The following is a 20,635-nucleotide window of genomic DNA, read 5'->3' as shown; positions in this document are numbered from 1 at the left end:
GACAGAAACACAGCGGGAAGAAGCCAGATATGAATCGTTGAGCTTTATTTTACAGATAGCAAGTGAAGATGCAGAGTAACAGATGTAATCAGATCTCACCTTGATTAAACTAACTACAGAACCCTCTTTGTGAACAAAAAAAATTAATTAAAAAAATACAGCACATTATCCCTGTTAACAGGCTCTGAAATTTTCCTGGTCAGCCTTCTGATCCTGACCGGCGCTGAGTTTGAAAAGAGTAAGGACCTCTCAAGGCTAGGCTTCTTTCCCAGACCTAGTTGACAGACTGCTGATGTCTCTCTTTGCCCTTTCCTCTGTGTACCTAGTCCATGGTACGACTGTCCCTCTGACTCCTTTCCGATCAATGATTTGTCAGTAGGCATGTCAGTAAAACTGGCTACCTCTTTCCTCCTCCCACCCCCCCCCCCCCCCCCCAGGTGCAGGTTTAAAGAAAACATCTCCTGCCATTCTCCATAAATAAAGGGAATCTTGGCTTAATTAGCTTGAATGAGACATTTGATTCCCAATTTTTGTCAGTTTAAAATAGACTGTGAGTTGTGACATTCTACAAACTGGTCTGTCTGGCTTTAATACACAGACCTGCAGCCTATGGCACTTTTTAAAATGTGTGCGAGTTCACTTAGTTTAAAAAGAAAATTAACACACAGCTCATTCCCAAATTCTTTGCATGATGAAAAGAATGATCAAGAAAACTGAAACGTGACAGGCAAATCTCAGGCACCTGCCAGAGGTGGACGGCCAAAATCCCATAAATTGATGCCCAATCAGGGAGGGTGCTGGTGTCCCTTCTCCAAATACATCTCCATGGTTTACCCATCTGTCACCTTTTATAAGTGAGTTATTAAATCTTCAAAAATATTATTTTTTAAGAGTCCAGGCCACAACCCCCTCAAGTGGGCCCCATTTCCAGTGGATAAAGCAGGTCAGTATTTCTGCTGTCACTACGCATCAGCTGGCCACTGTAAACCTCTTGGAATGGCTATGACCTGGCTGAGTCTTGGCCTACTTCATGGGCCTTCGGCTGGATTTACAGATTGTTGTACTAGTGTTTGTCTAATAAATTTGAGCTGTTTTTATTGGATGTTTTTGAATAATCCTTTTTTTTTTAAAAACTTGGAGTAAAATCGGCTCATTAATTTTTAATTGGAGTCATTTTTTGCCAAAGACTCTTATTTGTCAGAGGAAATCTCTGACCCTGAAGATTGAGATGTTTCTGTAGAATTCCCTGCCACAATGTCTTATTGGTATATTATTTGCAGCTTGTAAAAGTTCTAGTTATAGACATTTTGTGTCCATTTGTAGTGTTCCTGATGGCTTGCTGTTAAAATTTACCAGCACTGTAACAGCAAGAGATGACTCATTCCAGGTCATTTGAAAACAATGCACTGTAGCCCTTTTTCTTTGCCCTCGAGAGACCATTTAACACTAAACAAATGCTTTAGAATGGAATTAACTGAGTGGCTTCAAATTACATACCTAGTGGGTATTTACTAGTACTGGTCACAGGGGTCCAGAGCATCACAGCAATGAGTGGTGTAATGCACTTTGACAATTATATTGCATGGTTTACAATGTCAAAATAACAACTTCATAAGCCCTTCAATATGGTGCATACCACAGGCCAGATAAAAAAGTTATAGCTAATCGTTATTCACTATTCGTATGCGCTGAAACCCTGCTGTATGACTGCTTTATGAACTTTTATTGCCAACTTGCTTCCTAAGCTTAGTGGGAAAGTTAATATTTTCATTAAACAAAAGTACCTCTCCAAAAGGCATTTTTATTACATTCCTTTGTTTGTCTGCTATTTTAGCAGAGGCGTTAATCAATTTAAAATAAACAACTTAATGTCTGCATTAAAATAACAGACAGAGGATTGCCATACAAATCGGTTTTGTTTTTCTGCTACTATCACTAATCATCATCTCTGGGTTTATATAACTTGCTGCAAAATGACTTTCGTAGGATGGCTTAAGGAGTGCTGAACTTTGAGGAACAGCTCCTAATCTGAGGTCTATAAATTCAAATCATATTCATATTTTCTCTCTCAAATTTTTGTGGTCATGGTCAGGGATGTTAATCCTGAGAATGAAAAAAATCCCATTTCAGGCATGCATTGTCAGTATCGAGTGCTCCCAGGTCAGATATAGCACAATAAGATGCAGAGTAAAGCTGCTCTGCCCCAGCCACTGAACAGCACCGTAACTGTCTTGCGTCAGTGTGACATTTTTCAATTTCCACAGCATAGTGTGTCCTTTCTGAGTGAAATTGGCAATTAGTGCCAAATTAGCAGTAGTTTTGTGTTGTAGACTTATGCTGACAATGGGAACTGGATTAAAATTGGCCAAACCCATTTCACATAGGATCCTTACAGCCACCAAACACAAGGGACAGGTCTCGGTGGTAAAAGGCCAGTGATCAGTGCTCTGCATCACTCAGTTCCTATGCAAGTCATATTTTGACCGATATTTGTACTTGACTGTCTACTTTGGGTTAGCTTCACCTAATTCACTGTTTCTTTCTGTTCAAAAAAAAATATGTACAGGTATTCGAAAACGCCCAGAGAAAAACTGACGCCAGGTATCAAGGGGATAAGCTGTGACGAAAGATTGGAGAAGTTCAAGCTTTACAGTCAGTAATGAAGACACCTAAGAGACGATCTCATCAAGGTATACAAAAATATTAAATGGTGAATCCAGAATATTATTTCATAGTCAGGAAAGGAGGGTCACAGGAAATACATTTCAAATTAAAGAAAAGTAAACATATATTTGAGAGAACACATTTAATCTTAAGTGTGATAAATGGTTGTAATGATCTGCTAGATAGTGTAGTAGAAGCAAAAACATTTCAGTTGTTCAAAATGCAGTTGAATGCGAAGATGGATGAACTAATGTAACTGGGGCTAGAGTTTTCCAGTGGTGGACTGTGGTCCATTTCCAAACCTCATAATCATTTTCTGTGGACTGTACATGATTTTGAAGCATAGGTCCATGAGTGGGTTACCTTGTTATCTTATCAGCTGGTCAGCTTTTGTTCTATCCTTGGAGCTGTTTCACATCTGGCTGATCAATCATTCCTGAACCGAAGCTCACAATTGACCAGCTAGAAATGAAAGAACTTTGAGGGCAGGACAAAAGTTAATTGTGGCGAAGTACTTTTGAACAGAACAGCGTGGAGAGGATTGTGATCACTGGTTAGATTTTCTTCAGGAACAGTAAAGGAGGAAATTCAAACTAATATATTCGAATTTGTATCGCAGTCTGTCTGTCTGTCTGCCTGTCCGCTATACACTCAAGTTATAGCGCGTACCTACACATATATTATATCAAAAGAAAGCTGATGATCAGGGGAGTGTCATAGGCATATTTACTTTTTGGTCAGACAAAAATTGTTCGGACAGTATACAAAAAACGTTCAAAAATCCGCTCATTCGCGGTTGACCAATCCTACTGCTCATTAGCGTTGAGTGACGTGATGGCTGACCAATCCTACAGTTCAGTGACCTGATGGTTGACCAATCGGTGCGTCACGGGTGGGACCTAATCCTGCAGCCTCCCGAAATTATCACCGCCATTTTTTCCCCTGCTTTTCCTCAACAGCGAGCGGGGCAGCTGCGTCGGCCCGCCGGAGCACGAGGTGAGTTGGGGTCACTCGGACCGGGCCTCACAACCGCTCGGCCGAGACACAGAGCGGGGGAGCAGCAGCGGCCGGCTGTCAACCGCGCAGCCCGTCTGTCTATCTGTGTGTATGTATGTCCACTATACACTCAAAAGTTATAGAGCGTATCTACACATATGTTATATCAAAAGAAAGGTTATAATCAGGGGAGTGTCATAGGCATATTTACTTTTTCGTCAGACAAAAATTGTTCGGACAGTAGACAAAAAACGTTCAAAAATCCGCTCATTAGTGGTTCACCAATCCTACCGCTCATTAGCATTGAGTGACGTGATGGTTGACCAATCCTACAGTTCAGTGACCTGATGGTTGACCAATCGGTGCGTCACGGGGGGCGTTTCATTCCAAGTGTGGGCGGGCCTAATCCTGCAGCCTCACGAAACGTCGCCGCCGTTTTTTTAATACCGACAGCACCAGCACAACAAACCCCCACATTGCGGCTCCGACACAGTATCCCGCTCCTGGCCCGCCGGAGCGGAAGGTGAGTTGGGCTCACTCGGGCTGGGCCGGGCCTGATGACCGCTCGGCCCGAGACGCAGAGCGGGAGAGCGGGGGAGCGGCAGTGGCCGTCCGTCAACCGCGCGGCCCTGTAAACTGCCGTTCTACAAAAAAGCCTAGGCAACGCCGGGCCCCCCCAGCTAGTAAATTATAGAATGAAAGAACACGAGCATTAAAATAATAACGTAATTATTATGGTCTGCTAAATGTGCAGAGCTAGTCCCAAGACATGTCTCTCCTAATCTTTGCCATGCCAATGTAACCTGAATTCCCTCTCAAGTTCATTCATGTGTGCATTTTGGCTGCTACTCACAGGCTTGAATAATCACAGCAGAAACCCACAATTGCCCTCTGTGCCATTCTTGGCTTTCATTGAAGTGCCCATTGAGGCACTCCTCACTGCCTTCTTACGAGCAACAACCCCAACTGCTCCATCCTTTTTTTTATTCATTGATGGGATGTGGGCGTCGCTGGCTAGGCCTGCATTTAGTGCCCATCCCTAATTGCCCTTGAGAAGATGGTGGTGAGCCGCCTTCTTGAACCGCTGCAGTCCATATGGTGTAGGTACACCCACAATGCTGTTAGGAAGGGAGTTCCAGGATTTTGGCCCAGCGACAGTGAAGGAACGGCGATACAGGTCCAAGTCAGGATGGTGTGTGGCTTGGAGGGGAACTTGTAGGTGGTGATGTTCCCATGCATCTGCTGCCCTTGTCCTTCTAAGTGGTAGAGGTCGCGGGTTTGGAAGGTGCTGTCGAAGGAGCTTTGGCGAGTTGCTGCAGTGCATCTTGTAGATGGTACACACTGCAGCCACAGTGCGCTGGTGGTGGAGGGAGTGAATGTTGAAGGTGGTGGATGGAGTGCCAATCAAGCGGGCTGCTTTATCCTGAATGGTGTCGAGCTTCTTGAGTGTTGTTGGAGCTGCACTCATCCAGGCAAGTGGAGAGTATTCCATCACACTCCTGACTTGTGCCTTGTAGATGGTGGAAAGGCTTTGGGGAGTCAGGAGGTGAGACACTTGCTGCAGAATTCCCAGCCTCTGGCCTGCACTTGTAGCCACAGTATTTATATGGCTGGTCCAGTTCAGTTTCTGATCAATGGTAACTCCCAGGATGTTGATAGTGGGGGATTCAGCGATGGTAATGCCATTGAATGTCAAGGGGAGATGGTTAGAGTCTCGCTTGTTGGAGATGGTCATTGCCTGGCACTTGTGTGGTGCGAATGTTACTTGCCACTTGTCAGCCCAAGTCTGAATGTTGTCCAGGTCTTGCTGCATATGGACACGGACTGCATCAGTATCTGACGAGTCTCGAATGGTGCTGAACAGTGTGCAATCATCAGCGAACATCCCCACTTCTGACCTTATGATGGAGGGAAGGTCATTGATGAAACAGCTGAAGATGGTTGGGCCTAGGACACTGCCTTGAGGAACTCCTGCAGTGATGTCATGTGATTGAGATGAATGACCTCCAACAACCACAGCCAACTTCCTTTGTGCTAGGTATGATTCCAACCAATGGAGAGTTTTCCCCTTGATTCCCATTGACTTCAGTTTTGCTAGGGCTCCTTGATGCCACACTCGATCAAATGCTGCCTTGATGTCAAGGGCAGTCACTCTCACCTCACCTCTTGAGTTCAGCTCTTTTGTCCATGTTTGGACCAAGGCTGTAATGAGGTCAGGAGCTGAGTGGCCCTGGCGGAACCCAAACTGGGCGTCAGTTAGCAGGGTAAGTGCCGCTTGATAGCACTGTCGACGACACCTTCCATCACTTTGCTGATGATTGAGAGTAGACTGACGGGACGGTAATTGGCCGGGTCGGATTTGTCCTGCTTTTTGTAGACAGGACATACTTGGGCAATTTTCCACATTGCTGGGTAGATGCCAGTGTTGTAGCTGTACTGGAACAGCTTGGCTAGGGGCGCAGCTAGTTCTGGAGCACAAGTCTTCAGTACTATTGCCGGAATGTTGTCAGGGCCCATAGCCTTTGCAGTATCCAGTGTCTTCAGCCGTTTCTTGACATCACGTGGAGTGAATTGAATGGGCTGAAGACTGGCATCTGTGATGCTGGGGACCTCAGGAGGAGGCCGAGATGGATCATCCACTCGGCACTTCTGGCTGAAGATAGTTGCAAATGCTTCAGCCTTGTCTTTTGCACTCACGTGCTGGGCTCCACCATCATTGAGGATGGGGATATTTTTGGAGCCTCCTCCTCCTGTTAACTGTTTAATTGTCCACCACCACTCACGACTGGATGTGGCAGGACTGCAGAGCTTTGATTTGATCCGATGGTTGTGAGATCACTTAGCTCTGTCTATCGCATGTTGCTTCCATTGTTTGGCATGCAAGTAGTCCTGTGTTGTAGCCTCACCAGGTTGACACCTCATTTTTCGGTATGCCTGGTGCTGTTCCCGGCATGCTCTCCTGCACTCTTCGTTAAACCAGGGTTGATCTCCCGGCTTGATGGTAATGGTAGAGTGAGGGATATGCCGGGCCATGAGGTTACAGATTGTGGTTGAATACAATTCTGCTGCTGCTGATGGCCCACAGCGCCTCATGGATGCCCAGTTTTGAGTTGCCAGATCTGTTCGAAATCTGTCCCATTTAGCACGGTGGTAGTGCCACACAACACGGTGGAGGGTATCCTCAACATGAAGACGGGACTTCGTCTCCACAAGGACTGTGCGGTGGTCACTTCCACCAATGCTGTCATGGACAGATGCATCTGCAACAGGTAGATTGGTGAGGACGAGATCAAGTAGGTTTTTCCCTCTTGTTGGTTCCCTCACCACCTGTCGCAGACCCAGTCTGGCAGCTATGTCCTTTAGGACTCGGCCAGCTCGGTCAGTTGTGGTGCTACCGAGCCACTCTTGGTGATGGACATTGAAGTTCCCCACCCAGAGAACATTTTGTGCCCTTGCTACTCTCAGTGCTTCTTCCAATTGGTGTTCAACATGAAGGAGTACTGATTCATCAGCTGAGGGAGGGCGGTAGGTGGTAATTAGCAGGAGGTTTCCTTGCCCATGTTTGACTTGATGCCATGAGACCTCATGGGGTCCTGAGTCAATGTTGAGGACTCCCAGGGCTACTCCCTCCCGACTGTATACCACGGTGCCACCACCTCTGGTGGGTCTGTCCTGCCGGTGGGACAGGACATACCCAGGGATGGTGATGGTGGTGTCTGGGACATTGGTTGTAAGGTATGATTCGGTAATTATGACTGTCAGGCTGTTGCTTGACTAGTCTGTGGGACAGCTCTCCCAATTTTGGCACAAGCCCCCAGATGTTGGTAAGGAGGACTTTGCAGGGTCGACAGGGCTGGGTTTGCCGTTGTCGTTGTCGTTTCCGGTGCCGAGGTCGACGCCGGGTGGTCCGTCTGGTTTTATTCTTCTTGTTTTTCGTAGCGGTTGTTTACAACTGAGTGGCTTGCTAGGCCATTTCAGAGGGCATTAAGAGTCAACCAAGTTGCTGTGGGTCTGGAGTCACATGTAGGCCAGACCAGGTAAGGACGGCAGATTTCCTTCCCTAAAGGGCATTAGTGAACCAGATGGGTTTTTGCAACAATTGACAATGGTATCATGGTCGCCATTACTAAGACTAACATTGATCATGCTGATCTTTCTACCAGTGCACCACCTGCAATTGCCACCTTGACTCTTCCAGTAGATCAACAAACACCCCCTCCCTTTGCATTTTCCTTCAGCATGTCCATTTGTTCATGAGTAAGGTCCTTGCAATCCACAACCTTCTTGTGGATGATTACATTGGCATCATGGCTTTGAAGGAAACGTATTTCATGGGTGGCAACACATTGGCCCATACTGAAGCCTCCCTGCCTGGTTATACATTCCAACATCTGCCTTTCCCAAACCCCCATGGTGGCAGTGTAGCTCTTATTACTAAATCATTCCTTGACCTCACCACTTAGTGGGTAGCTCTCTCGCCTCTGAGTCAGAAGGTTGTGGGTTCAAGTCCCACTCCAGAGACTTGAGCACAAAAATCTAGGCTGACACTCCAGTGCAGTGCTGAGGGAGTGCTGCTGTGTCTGAGGTGCTGTCTTTCGGATGAGATGTTAAAACGAGGCCTCGTCTGCTCTCTCAGGTGGACGTAAAAGATCCCATGACACTATTTCGACGAAGAGCAAGGGAGTTATCCCTGGTGTACTGGCCAATATTTATCCCTCAATCAACATAACAAAAACAGATTATCTGGTCATTATCACATTGCTGTTTGTGGGAGCCTGCTCTGCGCAAATTAGCTGCTGCGTTTCCTACTTAAAAACAGCGACTTCACTTTAAAAGTACTTCATTGGCTGTAAAGCACTTTGGGACGTCCGGTGGTCGTGAAAGGCGCTATATAAATGCAAGTCTTTTTTTTCTTTACTACTGCTCTGGTACCTGCTCTTCCTTTGAGCACCTTACTTGTTCCACCCCTCTCGCCTCTTTACAATCCTCATTATTACTGCCTCGCCCAAGCAACACCCCAAGTTTCTCATCTAAGATACTCTCCCTCCTTTCCTCCCTCAGCCTTTGCAGTGAGCGACTCATCATGCTCAGTGATTTCCAACTCCACCTCAACTCACCTTGATTTCATTGCCTTCCTGTACCCCCTGAACGTCTCCTTCCATACCTCCTACCTATATTCACGCTCCACCTGACCTCGACCGTGCCATCTCAGGTGGCCTCTCTACTCTCATCACCTTGATCACACACAAGGCCGTCCACGACCAGTTCCTTGTATCTAACACCAACCACAGCTGGCGAAGAATGAAATACAAGGGAATAGAGCTAAGGAGGAACAGACGACAAGGAGTTTGCAAGGGAACGGAACGGAAGTAACAAAACAGAATGATGACACGGATTTGAAAGAAACAGAACTAAGTAATGAAAAATAGTGATGACCAGTGAGAGATTGGATACTCAAAATTGTAATAAAGGTACATTGAAACCATCTTCACATTATAAACTTTGGCAATTTTCAATACGTAAAGTTTTTATTTTATAGACAACAAAAAGAAGTGAAATAATTCGCTTCTTTGACAAGTCACATTAGCCTTAGCTAGGCAAGGTTGGAGTGCGAAAAAAAACCATATTTGTAGGATAACCTCTTAACTATTTCATGTTTCTAATTACATGATTTCTCTGGTGTCCTTCAGGGACTCATTGGAAGTGATATGATGCAGCTCAATGTATTGCTCCAGTGAAGTACTTAGAGCAAACAAAAACAGATGTTTCCTGTGATGGACATAATTGAATATCATGCCATGCTTTCTGTTGTGAAATGCTGCAGAATATAGTTTGCTCTATTCCATGAAATTCTATATAAGGCTACATTTTCATAAACCAGACTTCCACTTCAAAGTTGTAATCTGTGGTCCATTTGTTGGAGCATTCCGTAACTACTATGTAAACTTATTGCAATATTGTGCAATTAGAATGGAAAGAAATGAGAAACTTACATAATTAGAATGGAATTCAGTTTTGACTTTTTATCACAAAACTAAACTAGTACAGTGGTGTTCTAGCCAAGGTCTTATGAAATTTGTTGGTCTCTGAACAAAGAGGAAAAGAATCTGAATATGAATGTATCTTGACCTTTAATTTACTTATGAACCTTTTTTAATATCCATCTTTTTTTTCTTTGTAATGTGAAACTATTTCCTTTTGCTGAGACGATCGAGAGTTTGCCAAATTCTCTATGGCTGTTGATGTCACTGTTGCTGCTCACATGGATGAATGAAAATATGCGTGCTGCAGTATGAGATGACCCAACTCCTCAAATTGCGGTTGTATAATATTGTAATGCACTCTATCAAGACCACAGCTAAAAATTGATAGCAGAGCAGCTGGTGTTTTCAGTTACTCTCGTCATTCCAAGATTCAAACCCTTGGCTATGCAGTGTTTTAGTCTCAATATTTCCACATTTATTGTAAGATGCTATATTCTGATATTTCTGGTAGATATTTTAGTTACCAAACTAATTTGAAAGCCTAACAGAGAGTTGACAGTAAAAAAAAAAATAACTACATGTCAACACTTCATCACCATGAGGGAGGAAGAGGGTTGAGGTCCTGCAGTCAGAGTTTAAGGAGCTAGGGAGAAAGTTAAAAAGCAGGACCTCAAAAGGTAGTGATCTCTGGATTACTCCCAGTGCCACGCACTAGAGAGAATAGAATCGGGAGGATATGGCAGGTTAATGCATCGCTAGAAACATGGTGCAGGAGGGAGGGCTTCAGATTCTTGGGACATTGGGATCAGTTCTGTGGCAAGAGGGACCTGTTCAAGATGGATGGGTTGCACCTGAACAGAGCTGGGACCAATATCCTCGCGGGCAGTTTAACTAGTTCTGTGGGGGAGGGTTTAAACTAATTTGGCAGGTGGTTGGGCACCATGATGTAGCATTAAAAAGTAGAAACAAGGTGCACAGAGGACTGGGAGAGACAGTTAGTTAGAAATTATACAGAATTAGGTGGGATCATATAAAATGCAAAGAAGTTTGGAGTGCATGTGTATAAATGCACGAAGTGTGGTTAATATGGTTGGTGTGCTGCAGGAGCAAATAGCCACGTGGAAATATGATCATCTTCGTAGCTTCTCGCTGTTCTCTTGGGGAACAATGTGAAGTAGTGGAAGGATTCCCAGGCTGCAACGTTTTCTTTATACCAGCCGGTAAGATGGTTAGTCCTATATAGTGGGAGGATTTATGGGCTCCCACAACCCATACGATGAGCAGGGGGGGGGGGGCACCCACCGAACGTGAGTATCCTGCTGGATGTTAACCCAGAATTCGAAGCCGGAGCTCCGACTCCACTCGTCGGGGCTGTCTGTTGTGAGGTTCAAACCCTGCACCTTCTGGCCCAGAGGCGGGAATGCTACCACTGCGCCAAAGGCTCACTCCATGGGAATATGATGTAGTGGTGATAACTGAGATCTGGCTCAAAAATGGGGAGGATTGGATGCTTAATAATCCTGGGTACAATGTATTCAGAAAAGATAGGGAAGGGGGAAAAAAGGAGGGGCAGCAGTTTTGATTAAGGAAAATATTACAGTGCTAGAAAGAGAGAATGTCCTTGAGGGGTCAAAGACAGAATCTATTTGGTTGGAGTTAAGAAACAATAGAGGAGCTATTACGCTACTTGTATTTTATAGGCCACCCAATCGTGGAAAGGAGATATAGGAGCAGATTTGCAGGGAAATTACTGAGAGGTGCATGAACAACAGAGTAGTGATAATGGGAGAATTTACGCCAATATTGAATGGGACAATTGTGTTAAGGGTAGAGAGGGGGAGGAATTTCTGAAGTGCGTTCAGGAAAATTTTCTTGATTTAGTATGTTTCCTGCCTAATGAGGAAGGAGGCATTGCTGGATCTAGTCCTGGGTAATGAAGTGGATCAAGTGGAGAATGTCACTGTGGGGAGCATCTCGGGAATAGTATCATAAGGTTTAGATTAGTTATGGAGAAGGACAAGGAGCAATCTAGAATAAAAATACTTAACTGGAGGAAGGCTAATTTTAGTGAATTGAGGCAGGATCTGGCTGGGAAAATTGGAGTAAAGGACTGGCAGGCAGAAATGTAATGGAGCAATGGGCGGCCTTTAAAGAGGAGATGGTTCGGGATCACTCTAGATATATTCCCACAAGGGGAAAGCGAGGGCAGCCAAAGCCAGATTCCCTGGATGACGAAGGAATTAGGGAGTAGGATGAAGCAGAAAAAGGGAGCCTATGACAGATGTCAGCTTTTGGTCGCCTGTTCTAATATCTCCTTATGTGGCTTGGTGTAAAATGTTGTTAATCGCTCCTGTGAAGCGCCTTGGGATGTTTTACTATGTTAAAGGTGCTATATAAATGCAAGTTGCAGTTGTTGTATATTGTTCCTATTTATTTTGAGCAAAATTCCAAATCTTGGCAAATTGTTGCATGGCAAATTGCATTTGCTTTCTTTCGTGGCTGTACTAAATAATTCAGTTTTTTTTTCTCAAAGCTGTTAAGAACAGACTGCTATGTGAGTGGTGAGACTTGCTGGATGTGATGCACATGGTCTCTTGATGCCAAAGTACGGTCAGTTAGCCCAGTGGTGACCCAGGAGTTATCACCTCATTACTCCTTAATGAGGTGCTGAGTGAGAATATTAGAATGTCAGGCAATGACCAGATCATAACTAAGCGTCCCCAGTATCCTGAGAAATAAAAATACTGTTCTACATCTCAGATGAATTTACTTCTGTCATAGACTGAACATTTTATATATATATATATATATATATATATATATATATATATACATGGTTTTTAAACATAAAGGGCCAGACATTTTTCTTTTTATGATAACATGAAAAAAGTGCACTTCTCAGAGTAATTAATGAACTTTGAATGAAATTGCAGAAATGCACAGCGTTGAAATGTGTGATATAGAATTCTAGCAGACAAACACAACGGGCCTCCAAAAATTATGCTTTAATGCATCTCAAGCAACTGACTAGCCACTTCCTCAGTGAAATGAAGGAAAGTTTTGTTAATCCAGCTATGGCGAATGTTTGGTAATAATGGCTGAACAACTAAGAAAACAATGTAGCTGTTGTTAATTTATTTTGGTCGGGGAGCTTAGAAGGTTGTGAGACAGTGGTGATTGGAAGGGTCTGCAGATCAGTTTGTGCCATATTAATCATATATTCTGTGATTTACAAGATGCCTTGCATCAATGGTATCCACACACTGATTATGCCAATGCGTACAGTAGTGCACGTAAAAGCAATACACCATCCAAGTGGATAAGTGTGCTTATGTACTTCTTGTATCCCATCTGCTCTCTTCACTAGGTAAGGAGAACCCAGTGGAATGATATAGCACCAGCTCCACTTGAAGCTGGCACGACCGATACATACACTATGGGAAAAGTATATAATGAAGATGCGGAAGCACACAGTAAGCACTTGTGATCAAGATGTAGTAGTGGTTTATGAGCAGCTGGTTGGTAAATAGCAGAGGTATGCTGAGTGTCCCTATTGAGTTATCTGGGGATATAGACCTTCGTGGATCTGCTTCCAAATAGAGGCTGACACAGCAGATTTGAGGAGTCGCCTGCCTAGACACAAAGTAAATTTAAGATGGTTGGGTATTTATGGACAAGTCCAACTCCCAGATATATGTTAAGGTTTACAATGGGAGCATTTCTCTGGAATGGTTCCATTGTTGCTATGCAGGCTGCTTCAAACTTGAAGATCCAGTTATGCCCAGCTTCAACTTTGGAAAACAGTTACCAACAGCCACAATGATGGGATTCCAAAACTTCATGGGTAACTACTGTGTTGTGCTCATACAGCCACTGATTATCATGAGGAGATGCTGTCCACCAGTGGAATGCACGGAGTAGCACAGCAGGAGCCGAGTAGTTCTGAGCCCTGTACAGATGACTGTAGGCATCATATCTGAAAGTGACTATAGCAAAGATACCCTCGCATTAATAGTTGCAGATACAGATGGAGGATCCTCCTGTATCCCATGGACTTTGTGAGTTAGCTATGCAGCCAACCACCAATGTTTCCTTCACCTAGGAAGCACATTCAGAGATAAGCTTATGACATACAGCGGCAAATACAGCAAGTTACACAACTAGCATTGCACAATTGATCAAAGTGAATTCACTTTTCATGTATTAAGCAGTAAGTGATTCTTAATTATGCAGGAAATAAAGCAGCGATTGTACAAAGGTCAAACAACGCAAGTCTTGTGACATCCCCTGTGGGTCTGTGGCATCTCATAAAAACTTAAGGCAGGGAAGCTATTCATTGCTGTTGGTAATGCATGCCAGATGGTTAACTGGACCTGGTTGCACATCTTAATCACAACTTCGCTGATGAGCCAACTCCTCCTCATGCACTGCTCTTCCACTATACTTGAGTAGGTAACTCTGTTATGGGTCACCTTCTGTCTGAGGTAGCATCTGCTATTGAAAGCGGCATCACAGGATGTGGGAGCAGGACCAAGGTCTGGGATACCATGGGTGACCGTTTGGAGTCCAGGAGGATCTGGAAGTAGTAGGGGGTTGGCTGTATTTAAGATGCTTATACTGTAATTGCTAACTGTATGTCAACAATTATAGTATAAGCGCACTAAATGCTTTAAATAGCTCCAAGCTCAGTGGTGGGTCAGTTGTTTGTAGGAACCCACCCCTGAAAAAGCCACAAAGTTGCCATAGCTGTGTTTGTAGCTTTGACATAGGGCCTGACTTTAAGTTTTTTTAAATGCTTATTCTGCTTTAACGGAGATAGTTAATGTGCAGTAGGTGTGTTCAAGAACTTGAAGATAGTTCCCAGATCATGGCTGAGCACGTGACACAGGGCTTTTCTTGTGAGTGGTTTGGCAGTGCTGGATGAGGGAAAAAGCACAGGTGCTTGGGACAGCAAGTATTGTGGCAGGAGGGAACGGGAGGCAAAGACAATGAAAAGTATAAGTCTTTGTGAATTCTCCTCGCTTTCCCCAGAAATTTGATAATATTACTTTCTTAGCACTGAACTTTCAGTTATTTATGTGCTGAGTGCACTTAATACCATAATGGCCAATTGTACGCCAGTAATGACAGTATAAGTGCTCTGTCCATTATAAATAACTAAAACAGCCGCCCCAGCTCCATGCTGAGAAAACCCTTTTAGGAATCCCAGTTCCCACCCCCAGCAAAGGTTTCCTTAGCCACGGCTTTACATTGTCTAAAACGCTTGCTGCATCTTTACTATCGAAGCTAAAACAGTCCCTTGCAGTCAGAATCAGGGGAATTTATAATGGGGAACAAAGAAATGGCAGACCAATTAAATACATACTTTGGTTCTGTCTTCACAAAAGGGGACACAAATAACCTCCCAGAGATGTCGAGGAACATAGGGTCTAATGAGAGGGAGGAACTGAATGAAATCAGTATTTGTAGGGAAATGGTGTTAGGGAAATTGACGGGATTGAAGGCCGATAAATCCCCAGGGCCTGATAATTTACATCCTAGGGTACTTAAGGAAGTGGGCCTAGAAATAGTAGATGCATTGCTGGTCATCTTCCAAAATTCTATAGACTCTGGAACAGTTCCCATGGATTGGAGGGTGGCTAATGTAACCCCACTATTCAAAAAAGGTGGTCGAGAGAAAACAGGGAATTATAGACCGGTAAGCCTGACATCGGTAGTGGGGAAAATGCTAGAGTCCATTATAAAAGATGTAATAACAGAGCACTTGGAAAACAGTGACAGGATCGGACAAAGTCAACATGGATTTACAAAAGGTAAATCGTGCTTGACTAATCTACTGGAATTTTTTGAGGATGTAACTGGTAGAATAGATAAGGGAGAACCAATGAATGTGGTGTATTTGGACTTTCAGAAGGCTTTCGATAAGGTCATGCATAAGAGATTAGCATGTAAAGTTAAAGCACATGGGATTGGGGGTAAGGTACTGACTTGGATAGAGAACTAGTTGGCAGAGAGGAAGCAAAGAGTTGGAATAAATGGGTCTTTTTCCGAGTGGCAGGCAGTGACTAGTGGGGTACCGCAGGGATTGGTGCTAGGACCCCAGCTATTCACAATATATATTAATGATCTAGACGAGGGAACTAGATGTAATATCTCCAAGTTTGCAGATGACACAAAGCTGGGTGGGCGTGTGTGCTGTGAGGAGGATGCCGAGAAACTCCAGTATGATTTGGACAGGTTGGGTGATTGGGCAGATGCATGGCAGATGCAGTATAATGTGGATAAATGCGAGGTTATCCACTTTGGTGGCAAAAACAGGAAGGCAGATTATTATCTGAACGGCAATAGATTGGGAGAAGGGGAAGTGCAACGAGACCTGGGTGTCCTTGTGCACCAGTCGCTGAAGGTAAGCATGCAGGTGCAACAGGTGGTTAAGAAGGCAAATGGTGTGTTGGCCTTCGTAGTGAGAGGATTCGAGTACAAGAGCAAGGATATCTTGCTGCAATTGTACAGGGCCTTGGTGAGACCACATCTTGAGTATTGTGTGCAGTTTTGGCCGCCTTATCTGAGGAAGGATGTTCTTGCCATGGAGGGAGTGCAGCGAAGATTCACCAGACTGATACCTGGGATGGCAGGAATGACGTATGAGGAGAGATTATGTCGATTGGGCTTATACTCGCTGGAGGTTGAAAGAATGAGAAGGGATCTCATTGAAACTTATAAAATTCTAACAGGACTAGACAGACTAGATGCAGGAAGGATGTTCCCGATGGCGGGGGAGTCCAGAACCAGGGGTCGCAGTCTAAAGATAAGGGGTAAGCCATTTAGGACAGAGATGAGGAGGAATTTCTTCACCCAGAGAGTGGCAAACCTGTGGAATTCTCTACCACAGAAGGCAGTAGAGGCCAATTCATTAAATATATTCAAGAAAGAGTTAGATATATTTCTTAAGGCTAAAGGGATATGGGGAGAAAGCAGGGACAGGGTACTGAATTTGGATGATCAGCCATGATCTCATTAAATGCGGAGCGGGCTCGAGGAGCCGAATGGCCGACTCCTGCTCCTATCTTCTATGTTTCTATGTTCCAAAAACACAGCTATAGGCTTTTACCTTGGCATGGGCTAGGGGTGATTGACATATGCAGCTGGTGGGAGAGGGAAGTATACAAGTATACCATTGCTCAAGGCAAAGGATGGGGGTGGTGGGGTGGCGGGGAGTTGCTGGGACGGGTGAGACAGCAGGAGTTGTCAACAAATACACAATAAATGCAGTAAGCATTTTGAAATACAAATGGCCAGTTTCCCAGCTCAGTGCTAAGAAACTGGTGCAGAGGAGGCAGTGGACCACTGGGAAAGGGTGTGAACGCTAATGCCCAAGATTGGGGAGAAAAAATGGTCAGCAACGGTCTGAGCGGTCTGTGAGTATAAGAATTGGCAAACGGTTGTGAAAACAGGTAGGAGGCCCTGTTTAAAATTAATGTTACTTTTTTTCATTTTTTAAATTAAGTTAAAAAACTAATGTAAAAGCTTCAGGCAGGTGGCAACAGTAAGACCTAAGTCGGAGATGGACCTTAGAACAAGCATGGAGCAACCAGAGGTAAGTAAAATCAATAGGAATATACTACCCTCTCTCCTCCTTTCTTCCCCCCCTTCCCTCCCTCCTCTTGTCTCCTTCTCCCTTCTTCCCCTTCTGTCTGCACTCTCCTTTTCTCCCCCGCCTTCATCTCTTATTTTTTGTTTTATAAGAAAAGCAGATTTATACCACATTTCAGATAATAAAGCAGTCCATGCTCGCATGCAGAAAGACCTGGACTCCAGACTTTGGTTGATAAATGGCAAGTAACATTTGCATCACTCAAGCGCCAGGCAATGACCATTTTCAGCATGAGAACCTAATCACCTCCATTGACATTCGATGAGATTATCTCCACCAACAACAACCTTGTGGGTCACCAATGACCAGAAACTCAACTGGGTCAGCTACATAATGCTGTGGCTACTAGAATAGGTCAGAGGCTGGGTAATCTGCGGCATGCCTCACTTCCTGACTCCCCAAAGCGTCTTCACCACCTACAAGGCACAAGCCAGGAGTGTGATAGAACGCTTTCCAGTTGCCTGGATGGGTCAAGCTGCACAAGCTCGACACCATACAGGACAAAGTGATCCTCTTGATTGGCACCTCATTCACTTTTGTAAACATCCACTACTGGTGTACCGTGGCTGCAGTGTGTATTTTTGCAGCAACTTGCCAAGGAGTCTTCGGCAGCACGTCCAAAACCTGCAACCTCCACCATCTAGAAGGTCAAGGACAGCAGGTGCATGGGAACACCATCAACTCCAAGTTGTACACCATTCTGAATTGGACATTAATTGTCATTCCTTCATTGTCGCTGGTCAAAATCCTGGAACTGTCTATCTAACAGCATTATTGCAGTACCTTCATGACACAGACTGCAGTGCTTAGAGTAAAAGGCTCACCACCACATTCTCAGGGCAATTGCGGATGGGCAATTAATGCGATGCCCACATTCTGAGAATTAATTTAAAAATGCACTGCGTTCTTTTGTTGCTACGGTAGAACTGTGTCCTCTTTAAGGCCGCAAAGTTTAATTGTTAAGTAACCAGAGGCTCGGGGCATTCAAAGTTTAATTGATGTTTGGTCAGGGAACATTGCAGAGTAGAATGTGCTTGTCTGTTTCAGGCTGCAAGTTACCAGTGCAGGATGGAAGCATGCAGCATTTTAAGATTGTTTTACATTTGTAACAAAGTGTGATGCTTGCAGTTTGATATGTGAACATTACAAAGTACAAAGAACAGAAACAGGCAATTTGGCCCAACAGGTCTGTGCTCCACACGAGCCCCCTCCCACCCTTCATCTAAATTCATCAACGTATCCTTCTATTCCTTTCTCCCTCATGTGCTTATCTAGCTTCCCCTTAAATGCATCTATGTTATTCGCTTCAACTGCTCCTTGTGGTAGCGAGTTCCACGTTCTAACCCATCTCTGGGTAAAGAAGTTTCTCCCGAATTCACTATTGGATTTATTAGTGACTATCTTATATTTATGGCCCCTAGTTCTGGTCTTGCCCGCAAGTGGAAACATCTTCTCTGTCTACCCTATCAAACCCTATCATAATCTTAAAGGCCTCTATCAGGTCACCCCTCAGATTTCTAGAGAAAGAGCCTCAGCATGTTCAATCTTTCCTGCTAGGTATAACCTCACCGTTCTAGTATCATCCTAGTAATCTTTTTTGCACCACCTTCAGTGCCTCTATACCCTTTTTATATTATGGAGACAAGAACTGTTCACAGTACAAGTGTGGTCTAACCAAAGTTCTATACATAACTTTTCAAGTCTATCCCTCTGGAAATAAACCCCAGTGCTTTGTTTGATTTTTTTTATGGCCTTAAAATCATAGAATGGTTACAGCACGGAAGAAGGTCATTCGGCCCGTTGAGCCCGTGCTGGCTCTCTGCAAGAGCACTTCAGCTAGTCCCACTCTCGCGCCCTTTCCCTGTAGCCCTGCAATTTTTTTTCTTTCAGGTACTTATCCAATTCCCTTTTGAAAACCATGATTGAATCTGCCTCCACCACCCTTTCAGGCATTGCATTCCAGATCCTAACCACTCGCTGAGTAAAAAAGTTTTTCCTCATGTCGCCTTTGGTTCTTCTGCCAATCACCTTAAATCTGTGTCCTCTGGTTCTCGACCCTTTCGCCAATGGGAACAGTTTCTCTCTATCTACTCTGTCTGACCCTTCATGATTTTGAACACCTATCAAATCTCCTCTCAATCTTCTCTGCTCTAAGGAGAACAACCCCAGCTTCTCCAGTCTATCCATGTAACTGAAGTCCCTCATCCCTGGAATCATTCTCGTAAAACTTTTCTGCACCCACTCTAAGGCTTTCACATCCTTTCTAAAGTGCAGTGCCCAGAATTGGACAGTTGAGGCCAAACCAGTGTTTTATAAAGGTTCAGCATAATTTCCACGTTTTGTACTCTATACCTATAATCATGAAGCCCAGGAATCCAGTAAGCTTTTTTAACTGCTTTCTCAACCTGCCCTGCCACCATGAACGATTTGTGCACATATACCCCTAGGTCTCTCTGTTCATGCACCCCCTTTAGGATTGTACCCATTAGTTTATATTTCCTCTCTTCATTCTTTCTACCAAAATGTATCACTTCACTTTTCTGTGTTAAATTTCATCTGCCATGTGTCCGCCCATTCCACCAGCCTGTCCATGTCCTCTTGAAGTCTATGACTATCCTCACTGTTCACTATGCTTAACCTGCATCGCTACTTTTAGTGATTTGTGTATCTGTATCCTCAGATCCCTTTGTTCCTCTACCCTATTTAGATATACTTATTTTCGAAGGAGTATGTGGCCTTCTTATTCTTGCTACCAAAACATACTACATATACTTATCTAAATTGAAGTTAATTTGTCAATTACACGCCCATTCTGCAAGTTTATTGATGTCTTTCTGTATTTTATCGCAGTCCTCCTCTATATTAACTACATCCCCCAATTTGGTGTCATTTGGAAATTTTGAAATTGTACTTCCGATTCCCAAGTCCAAGTAGTTTATGTAAATGGTGAACAATGGTGATCCCAGCACTGACCCTTGTGGAACACCACTTCCCACTCTTTACCAATCTGAGTAACCACCTTTAACCCCTATTCTCTGCTTTTGTTCTGTTGCCAGCTTGCTTTCCATTCTGCTACTTGTCCCCTGACTCCACATATTCTGACCTTAGTCATGAGTCTACTGGAGTCTACTGTGTGGTACATTTATCGAAGGCTTTTTGGAAATCCAAATATATTACATCTAATGTATTACCCTTATCTATCCTTTCTGTTACTTCTTCAAAGTTGTTCATGCCTGACCTTCCCTTTTGGAATCTGTGCTGACTTCTCTTGATTATATTTTCAGTTGCTAGATATTTTTCTATTGCATCTTTGAGTAAGGATTCCATTATCTTTCCT

The 20,635-nt window shown here is 44.1% G+C and overlaps 2 protein-coding genes across 13 annotated transcripts in view; one reads left to right on the top strand and one right to left on the bottom strand.

Annotated features, from left to right (window-relative positions):
- Window positions 1-20,635, top strand: part of cmss1 (cms1 ribosomal small subunit homolog) — a 394,620-nt gene that overhangs the window by 163,636 nt on the left and 210,349 nt on the right. For all 11 annotated transcript variants that reach the window (XM_086007001.1, XM_086007000.1, XM_086006997.1 and 8 more), the window contains one exon: window positions 2,567-2,690. In XM_086007001.1, coding sequence (XP_085863127.1) covers window positions 2,660-2,690 — 31 coding nt within the window. In that variant the 5' untranslated portion in view covers window positions 2,567-2,659. The remainder of the gene's footprint in view (window positions 1-2,566; window positions 2,691-20,635) is intronic.
- filip1l (filamin A interacting protein 1-like) overlaps window positions 1-20,635 on the bottom strand; it is a 279,316-nt gene that overhangs the window by 95,275 nt on the left and 163,406 nt on the right. The gene's annotated exons all lie outside the window — the stretch shown is intronic.

Source organism: Somniosus microcephalus, chromosome 14, assembly GCF_052327205.1.
Source record: "Somniosus microcephalus isolate GS21.2 chromosome 14, FLI_Smic_1.0, whole genome shotgun sequence".
In the NCBI taxonomy this organism is placed as follows: Eukaryota; Metazoa; Chordata; class Chondrichthyes; order Squaliformes; family Somniosidae; genus Somniosus; species Somniosus microcephalus.
This window is presented reverse-complemented; position numbering and strand designations above follow the sequence as displayed.